This window comes from Montipora foliosa, chromosome 3 (genome assembly GCF_036669935.1).
Source record: "Montipora foliosa isolate CH-2021 chromosome 3, ASM3666993v2, whole genome shotgun sequence".
In the NCBI taxonomy this organism is placed as follows: Eukaryota; Metazoa; Cnidaria; class Anthozoa; order Scleractinia; family Acroporidae; genus Montipora; species Montipora foliosa.
Window position 1 is genome coordinate 52,098,158 of NC_090871.1, and position 10,000 is coordinate 52,108,157.

The following is a 10,000-nucleotide window of genomic DNA, read 5'->3' on the forward strand; positions in this document are numbered from 1 at the left end:
GCTGTCTACGCATAGATCAATATTTCATGACCCTGAGGAAAGGAAAACTGCCTGCGTATGTTGTAAAAAGGCCTGTCTGAAAGGCCTGTGGAAATCGTTGACTTCGGCGGGCCTGCAGACAGCATAAAGCGCTTAGCGAGTGAAAGCACTGAGATTCGGAAAACACGACCAACATCATGTATTGAAGATCCGGGTGAAGTTTCGACTTCAAAACTGATTTTCCAGGTGGGATTTTTTGTCTTACCTGTTGTTTGTGATTGCAACGTTGCCTCTCACTGGCATTCATTTGTATAAAAAAAGAGGATAAGAGGATTAACTCATTCGTGCAAACTGTTTGCGAGTTAAATTTGCAGTTAAGTTAATAATGACTTCGTGTTAAGTTAAGCTAAGTTAAGTTGCAGGTAAGGTTGCAGTTAAGTTTGAATTTAACTGTTTGCGAGTTAAGTGTCATCGGCATGGATTTTGGCAGCAATGGAAAATTTAAAGTGCTACTATGATCAAGAAATCACTTCCTCTTTTTCTTCAGATTTTAAAAGTGTGATTGCTTATCACTTGACTGGCAAAATTTTGAGTTTTGATTTTCATGCAAAGGCTGTTTACTTCGAGTGTTAAGTTTTGGATTTTACGGACCGCCATTACTAACGTTCGAAACTGACCGACTGGACCTAAGAGGGTTGGATCTAGGGAAAAGTGACGTAATTTACTTAGCTTAAAATTTCATCGTGTAAACGCAGCTTATTATATACTCAAAACACGAGTTTTGAAAGTCTGAAAGCCCGAAATTCCCGTGCTGCATATTAATTCATTCGCGTACACACGCATTGCATTCTCAAACTATTGAGACTTTGTCGTCATTTTCTCCTCGATTCAGCTCTCTCAAGAATGGGGGACCATTAAATAGGAAAATTCCTGTTAAAATAAACAGGTGTCTTTTTGAAATCAAGGCTTAAAACTTGGGTCACTTAGTTTTGAAATCCAAAGAATAATGAAAGTTGATGTTTTAGTTTAAAGACGCAGGCAAGTAAAGTCCGAGAGACCTACCTATGGAAGAAAGTTACTCGAAGTAGTGGAAATGAAGGTCATAAAATTTAATATTAAGGTCTTTCGGATGATGGTGACATCATGCAGCTGTATTAAATTTGCTCAAGTATATTGTAAAAATAGGCGTGACACTTGAAATGTTCACTGGGGACTGTTCAGAAAACAGAATATTACTTGGAATGACATGTGCCAAAGAAGGTCAAGGAGAATAAAAATGTTCAATTCCTGTGTGATTTAAGCATTCAAAGTGATCGGGAAATATACCATCAAAGGCCAGACATTATCAATCATGAATAATTTCGTAGAGGGTTGTTTTTCGTCTCGGGAAAAGATAGAGGAAGTGTTAGACCTATTACAGCTCTTGAATATATTAACGATATCCATGTTGGTCTTAATAGTTGCTGTTTGCTTTCAAGCGCACGATACTTTTAACATTAGGGAGTTTTTTTAAGGACTGAGCTATCGACATCGTTTTCAAGATGTACCTTTTTCTGATTTGCATTTTTTGGGTTTTGTAGTTGTTACATAGTTTGAATAAAGTGAATGCTCTTTTTTTCTATGTTGACGTCCCTGCACACAACAACAGATAATCAACTCAATGATCACTTTACTTGTGCTTCCTCTTGGGCAAAGAAGCAGTTACTCACAATGAATGCGGCCAAAACTAAATAAAGGACCTTTTCTTTCGAGAGGGACTCATCTCTTCATTCTCCTTTAACCATGAATGATCAATGATTCAGAATTGACTTCGTATTTGTGCGTAAACATTTAGGAGTGGTGCTTTCCAGGAACATGTCTTGGAAATCGCAGAGTTTAACAATTATCAGAAAGCTATCGAGGAGTTAAATCTGTTTATAAGGGTTTCAAATTCGTGGCATTTAGAAGTAGTCTTAAAAGTTTATGTGAATGGGGGTGGTCGATCTAACATAAAACACGCTGCGACGATCGTACTTTGGGTGAATCGGAACTGTTGGAAGGTGTCCAATTTTAGGAAACTAGAATGATTACGAAGGCTAAGAAAAGGAATGTATTGCTATTACTTGAGATCGAAACTGTTTTGCAACGGTTGAGTGATCATAAGAGGTTGAAAAACTCATTTATTATGTATAAAATGGTATCGCACTTCCCGATTTATCTTTTTCATGTAGTTCAAGTTGTCATGCCAGTATTGCTACCTGATATGCTTTGCTTTTGTTTTCCGCCTTAATTGTGGTGATCACTAAGACGTCAACTTTAATTGTTAAATTTTCCGTCTCCTGTTTTCTTTTGAATTGGTAACAATTCCAGCACTTACCATTCGAGTAAACTGCTTTTTCTTTCAAAGACCCTGTGGCTTTCCAGACACGGACTATGATTGCAGAACGAAACAACAGAAACAATGAACCTAGGCCTGATAGTAAAAGAAGCTACAGGTTATAGGGAGCAATGACAATAGCAGTCTGGATTAGCTACAAGATTACTCTTTTTTTCCTGTGTTGGGTCATCCCCTTTGCAGATTACTTTTTTATATGTTAGTTTCGATTTACCCATCTTTTGGAATAAAACTCGTTCACTTTCGTGCACCAATTGTACAGTCATTATGGTAACCATACATCTGTTCAATTCCTTCAGCAAACAGGAAAGTCTCCAAACAGGAACGCAGAATTTCCGGTTTCTTGGGTACCATCTCTTTACCGTAGTAAGCCGCTCAACGCAGACTGAAACATTTCCGAAATTTATCCATTTTCCCGGTGGATCGTTTGAAAATGAACTTCTGACGTGTCACCCTGCCCATTGCTACACCATTTAGTGGCGTGAATGGGACCTAGCTATGCCAATCTTTTTGTAGGATATGTTGAACACCAATTTTTTAATCAGTACAACGGCCCCAAGCCTGAACTCTACGGCCGCTACATCGACGACTGCATCGGTGCTATTTCATCTAGCAGAGAAGAACTCGATCAATTTATAACCTCCGTCAACTCTTTTCATCCGGCTCTTAAATATACCTGGGAAATTTCGGAAACTTCATTGGCTTTCCTAGATATCAAAGTTTCTATTAGAGGCAACGTGCTATGTACTTGTGTGCACTACAAACCTACTGATTCACACAGTTATTTGTTGTATTCATCGTCACATCCATCACATGTCAAGAACTCCATTCCTTATTCTCAATTTCTTAGACCTCGACGTCTATGTAGTGATGACTCCGATTTTTCCAGCAAATCAGAGGAGATGTGCCAGTTCTTCCAAAAACGTGGCTATCCTGTCTCTTTGGTCAAAGCGGGCCATCATCGCACCCAACAATTTGATCGACAGTCATCGCTACAAACGTCACAAAAAGATAAGAATGACAGAATTCCATTCACCCTCACTTTCCATCCTCATAATCACGCAGTCAAAAGCATCATTCTTAGTAATTTTAAATTAATCCAAAATGATCCCGTGACTGGTAGAATCTTTTCGCAACCTCCACTTATTTCATTCAAACGCGACAAAAACGCAACCTCCAGGCTCTGCTAGCAGGGTGCTGACGTGTATGGTAAGATATTGAAACCACGACCGTGATATGGGTGGGCGTTATTTTACCTCTAAACCAAAATGCCCCCTTGAAAAATAGTTGCACGAGAAACAAAAACGAAAATGCCTGCCACGTTTTGTAGGTTTCCTTGGATTTAAACATTTAATTCTGACATGACCGACGCTTGAGTTTTTACTGTACGAGACTATGAGACGCCATCAGACCATCAGACGCTCATCGCTACACCATTTAATGGTGTGAATGGGACCTAGCTATGCCAATCTTTTTGTAGGATATGTTGAACACCAATTTTTTAATCAGTACAACGGCCCCAAACCTGAACTCTACGGCCGCTACATTCATTCAAACGCGACAAAAACGCAACCTCCAGGCTCTGCTAGCAGGGTGCTGACGTGTATGGTAAGATATTGAAGCCACGGCCGTGATATGGGTGGGCGTTATTTTACCTCTAAACCAAAATGCCCCCTTGAAAAATAGTTGCACGAGAAACAAAAACGAAAATGCCTGCCACGTTTTGTAGGTTTCCTTGGATTTAAACATTTAATTCTGACATGACCGACATTTGAATTTTTACTGTACGAGACTATGAGACGCCATCAGATGAATGACTTCAAACTGGACATGCATCGGCCAGAGTAAATGCCGCATGTAGCTTTTTTCAGGAACAAAGTAACTGTGTTTGGATGTCGCGCGTTCAAGTTATTTGAATATTATTTAATGTTGTGGTAACCAACTGATTTTATTCCAAGCACCGCCATTTATTTGCTTCATTGCTTTAGTTCGCGGGCCGAAATGAAATTAAACTTCAATTTATTGAATTACAACTTACCTTTCGTGCTTTCGTTTCTGTGGAATGGCTTGTTCAATATTAACCTGCGATCAGGCTCTATTTTAGTCTCACTTGGTACGTAATGTGGAGTTGGCTGACCAAATTCCTCTTCAAAATTCCTTCCGCCCACTTTTTTTGATTGATTGACATGTCCTTCATCGGCCAATCAAATTTACTTCCAGTACACCAATACACGCGTGGACGGCAGGTTCACGCTAATTTGTTTTGACCACAGTTATTTACCGTGGGAGGAATATTATAAACGAATTCGAAAGTTACCGTTGGCTTTCATTTGAGAAAAACACATTTAAAGCATGGGGAATGTTTTTGACGACTATATTGCGGCAAAGGCCGGTGTAATTTTCCTCCGAACTTCACTGAATATGCAATCTTTTAAGCTTGACATCTTAATTTGCAATTGAGATAAATATATTTTCCGCTGGTATTCCAAGTAATTAGTTGCGGTGTTTTCATTTCACACCTGCCGCACCCACTATTGTGCATTCTGTTTTTCATGTATGTTAGGATTGGCCAGTTATTAGTATTTATGCCCTCCGCTGTCTCTTGAGTACCATTCACGCTTGCGGTTCCATACAGTTTATTCATCTTTCTGCTTTAAGCCCATCTATTCGTGTGATGCCCAACGACCAGATACAGAGCGAAGGTTCGTCCGTTTCGGCTGAAGTATTCCAAACGTCTTCGGGTGACAGTGGAGGCAACTCAGCAGCCGTTGATCAAGTCTTTTCCATGTTCAAAGATTTTCTTGAGAAAAAATTAGAAGACAAAGGAAAGCAAATCGAGCATAGAAGTAAGTTAGATAAAGAAGTTGTGCAGCTAAAGTTCAAAGGAAACCAGAAACAATTTGAGCTTAATGCCGAGCTGGATACCATTTTGGAAAGTATTGAAACCGAGAGCGAAAGCATCGAGCCAAAGTTGTTGCAAATCAAGAAGCTTTCCCAAGAAGGCAGGCAACGTATTCGAAAGCGGCAGAAGCTGATAAAAATCGCTGATAAAAGCATGGACGGCTGGCAGGTCGTAGCCGAGTACGAGTCAGACGAACTTGCATCCGGCTCCGAAGATGAAAAACGTCTTAAGAAGGCAAGGGAAGGTGCGAGTCGCAAGAGACGCCAAAAAGAACAACTCTCCAGTGATCGTGGAAAGAAACCAAGAATTGCTTTGGGCACTGATAATCAACTTTTTCGTGGTATAAGATAAAGAGTCTCCTCTATACTTTGTATGTTCATGGGTGTTTTGGATACGCTTGCGCATCCTACCATATTTCTCGTGGTATTTGTTTGTATTACGGGAATTTAAGGGTAAAATGTTTTACGTTCGTTTGAGCGAAGCGAATTAGAACGTAAATATATTTTCCGCTGGTATTCCAAGTAATTAGTTGCGGTGTTTTCATTTCACACCTGCCGCACCCACTATTGTGCATTCTGTTTTTCATGTATGTTAGGATTGGCCAGTTATTAGTATTTATACCCTCCGCTGTCTCTTGAGTACCATTCACGCTTGCGGTTCCATACAGTTTATTCATCTTTCTGCTTTAAGCCTTCCCCCCCCCCCCCCCCCCCCACCTCCCGTTTACTACAGGTTTCGTCATTGCCTTTATCTTTCAGGCCGTAGAGACGCTTTTGGCGACTTCTTCCGCTGTTTCAAATGCGGCAAATTTGGACACTGGGCTAAGGACTGCCAATCCTTGTTCTGGCCGGGAAGTTACCAGCCCCTTAGCTACAATTCTTTCCCTGGAATCTCCTACAACAAGCCAACCTCAGGCCAATCAGCTCAACAAAAGCAATGATGATGCCTTGGCGCAGGTACATCAGTTTACACAGGATTACGAACTTGAAAGCTGACATTCATTACGTGTTAAGGGTAATCTGAAGAATAATTTAGTTTTCTGCAGATCTATAGGTGCTCCGGATTTCATTTTGTCTATTATTGAAAATGGCTACAGACTGCCATTCATTAGTTTTCCGTTGGCCGTAAAACTGAAAAATAATAAGTCGGCTTGTATTTATGCTGTTTTTGTGGATCAAGCTGTTCTTGAGCTCCTTAATTCAGACCGGGTGCGTTTGGTTAATGAGCAGCCTTTTGTTGTAAATCCTTTGTCAGTTTCTGAACAACCATGCGGTAAGAAGAGCTTATTCTCGATTTGCGTCATGTCAACAAGTCATTAATTAAGCAAAGTGTTAAGTAAGAGGACTGGAAAATTGCTATGTCTTATTTTGTGAAGGATGGGTTCATGTTTTCCTTCGATTTAAAAAGTGGTTACCATCATGTAGACATTGCACAAGAGCACCAAACTTTTCTGGGGTTTTCATGGCGTGCGCCCGATTCCATTAAGGAAATATTTTGTTTTTTCTGTGGTCCCGTTCGGTCTGTCCTCTGCCCCTTGGGTTTTTACTAAGGTTTTGAAGCCTTAAAAAAAAAAAAAAAAAGTTATTGGAGAGTACAGGGTCTTTGTAAAGCCATCTTCTTGGATGATGGTTGGGCGATTGTTCAGGATAGAGAAAGTTGTCTCATTAAGGCCCGGGCTGTAAGGGCGGATTTGTGCAACGCAGGTTTTGTTGTCAATGAAGATAAATCGGTATGGGAACCCACCCAAGTATTGGACTGGCTGGGTATTACCTGGAATGCTACATTAGGTACTTTTAAATTGTGGAAAGGAGAATTGTTAAGATCATTAACTCAATTGATCATATTATTGAAGCCGATTTCAAAGTTACCGCGAGAGAGTTGTCTTCCTTCACAGGTCAAGTTATCTCTACCTGGCCTGTAGTTGGTAACATTGGCAGGATAATGACCAGACATTGTGTCTTGTTCACCGCGTGCAGGGATAATTGGGATTCTATATCCCTTCTTGACGATTACTGCAAGGAAGAACTGTATTTTTGGAAGGAAAGTATGGTTAATATCAACACTAGGTATTGCTTTGTAAGTAAGGTACCAAGTTATTTTGTGTATTCTGACGCCAGTTCCACCGGAGGTGGAGCAATTACTGATTTTAACAATGATTTTGTGTGCCACAAAACGTGGTCGGAGAACGAGAGAGGTCAAAGTTCAATGTGGAGAGAACTGTCTGTTATTGAGTTTCTTTGCAATCATTTGCCTCAGTGTTGGATCACATGTTAAGTGGTTTACGGATAGCCAAGTAGCTGCTCAGATTGTTGAAGTGGGCAGCATGAAATTAGGTTTGCACAAATGGCCAGAGGGATTTTTCATATTTGTATCCGATCGGGAATTCATTTAGATGTACAGTGGATCCCTCGCACTTCGAATCAACAAGCTGTTTATATAAGTCGTTTAATTGATACTGATGATTGGCAAATTACTGAAGAATTTTTTCTTTTTCTCGATGGCTTGTGGGGTCCGCATAGTGTAGATTGCTTTGCAAATTATTATAACCGCAAGATTCCCAGGTATTTCTCGAGGTTTTGGAATCCCAATTCCTCGGGTGTTGATTTTTCTTTCAGTCTCTTCGAGGGGAAAATTGCTTAGTAGTCCATCCAGTTGGTATCATCCCACGCGTATTACATTATCTTAAATCTCAGAAGGCCGTCAGACTAAAATTTACTGATTAATTTATTGGACGGTGTGTCTACTAGCCTATGTTTTTTCAGTTGTTGGCGCTGGCCAAGGCAGTATGCCGTTTATTTGTAAGGCACTGGCCTAATGTTTGGTCTGTCATTTCATATGGTGCTGTCCTAATAGGAGTATAGTTGATTTATGTGGCACTGGCCTAATCAATGGTTGTTGATCTACGCGGCACTGGCCCATACGATCATTTAACGTCTTACGTGGCACTGGCCTCATCAATGACTGATTTTTGTACGGTTATTAAAGGATGTTCTGTCTTTCTTTTGTTCTTCTAGTATGTATGTTTTGTTCTTGTCTTTACAGATTATGCTATCAAATAATTCTTGGAAAGGCTTTCAACAGTTTTCTTCAATCAACGTTTATGAAGTGCTAAATGTTATGTTGAAGTCCAGGTCGGATTCGACCACTAAAGCTTACGTTCGTGTTATCAGAAAGTTCTTGGACTGGTCTAAAAGTAGACAGTTCAACATGCAGTTACCTTTTCCTCTTAGTGTTGTTTCTCTATATTTGTTTGAAGTTCAGCAGTCTTCCGCTTCTAGCTCCTCAGTAATTTTAGCCCATGCGGCCCTTAAATGGTTACATTCTTTTGTCCCTAGTTTGGATCGTAATCCTTTAGATAGCGAATTTTGAAGAAATGTCGTCGAATCCGCTAAACGCCAGAAGTCATAGCCAGTTATGAAAAAGAAGCCTATTTCCACAGAAATTATAAGGCGTATTTTAGATATTCATAACAGGAAAGATGCTAATTTAAAGAATCTCCGTATTGCTGCGTTGTGCTCTTTAGCCTTCGCAGGGTTTTTTCGTTATGACGAATTATGCAATATCGTTCCGGAGCATATCGAATTTCACAGCGATTATATAAGAATTTTTGTGCCTCGTAGTAAGACAGATGTTTATAGGGAAGGGAATTTCGTCTATATTAGTGCATCTGGATCTAAGTACTGTCCTGTTGGTGTTTTACAACGTTATTTAGATTTATCTGGTATTGACTTAGACAGTCCTCCCCTTTATTTAGACCAATTGTTTTTCACCGTAGTACTTCTAGCTATACCCTGAGGAGCGGAAAGATTTCTTATACTACCTGTAGAGATATCTTAAGGGATACCTTAAGTCAGCTGGGCTATACAACCCTAATGTTTATGGTCTTCATAGTTAAAGATCCGGTGGCATTACAGCTGCCGTGCGCCATAGTAGGAATTCGATTCCAGAAAGACTACTTAAAATTCCTGGTAGGTGGAAATCTGATTCTGCCAAGGATATGTATGTTGAAGAAAGCCTTGAAAACAGGTTGCATGTAACTAAGTATTTAGGTTTGTAACGTATTATGGAGCGTAGATTAGTTTCTGCATACAGTAGTATCTAAAGAGTTGTAAAAAAAAAAAAAAAAAAAAAGTGCAGTAACAATTTCTTTTTGTAATTTCTATCTTATAATAAACTGTTTTGGATACGCTTGCGCATCCTACCATATTTCTCGTGGTATTTGTTTGTATTACGGGAATTTAAGGGTAAAATGTTTTACGTTCGTTTGAGCGAAGCGAATTAGAACGTAACCTAGCATTCTGTCGTTGGACGGTTTGGCAATAGATTTTTACAGAAAAAAAAGAGAAATACATTATTCTTTTAACGTGCTTGCCCATTAAGGTTTCTTTGGTGATTTTTTCGGGTAATATCTTCAGTTGCAGCGTATTTCTAGAATTGCGCGCAGTAAAATCATGATAAGTTTGGCCGTTAATTTTTTGATGGAGTACCAACAGTAAGATGGACTCGCGAAGTTTCTTTTATTTTTGTACAATTGCTCTCTCTCTGGAAACATGCCATTTTAGTTTCTGGAGTGCGAGTTTTAAGTTAAATCAACTGGAAATATTATGAAGCCATCTTGACTCCAAATTGTGCAAACAAACCGTGTCATGTACAGTAACATGCATTCGTGTAACTTGCGATTTTATCAGCATCTCCTCCTATTGATATATATGTCCTTTGTCTCATCCAGGAAACCAATATGCACC

The 10,000-nt window shown here is 39.6% G+C and overlaps 1 protein-coding gene across 4 annotated transcripts in view; it reads right to left on the reverse strand.

Annotated features, from left to right (window-relative positions):
* Positions 1-10,000, reverse strand: part of LOC137994999 (uncharacterized) — a 51,919-nt gene that overhangs the window by 40,510 nt on the left and 1,409 nt on the right. The window contains exons 1-2 of one of the 4 annotated variants that reach the window (XM_068840575.1): positions 2,915-3,036; positions 2,336-2,389 (exon numbers count right to left, since the gene is read on the reverse strand). The exons of 1 other annotated variant lie outside the window; for it this stretch is intronic. In XM_068840575.1, coding sequence (XP_068696676.1) covers positions 2,336-2,338 — 3 coding nt within the window. In that variant the 5' untranslated portion in view covers positions 2,339-2,389; positions 2,915-3,036. Of the gene's footprint in view, positions 1-2,335; positions 2,390-2,914; positions 3,037-4,391; positions 4,483-10,000 lie in introns of those variants that run through there. 2 more of the 4 variants (XM_068840574.1, XR_011122239.1) reach the window with 2 other exon arrangements.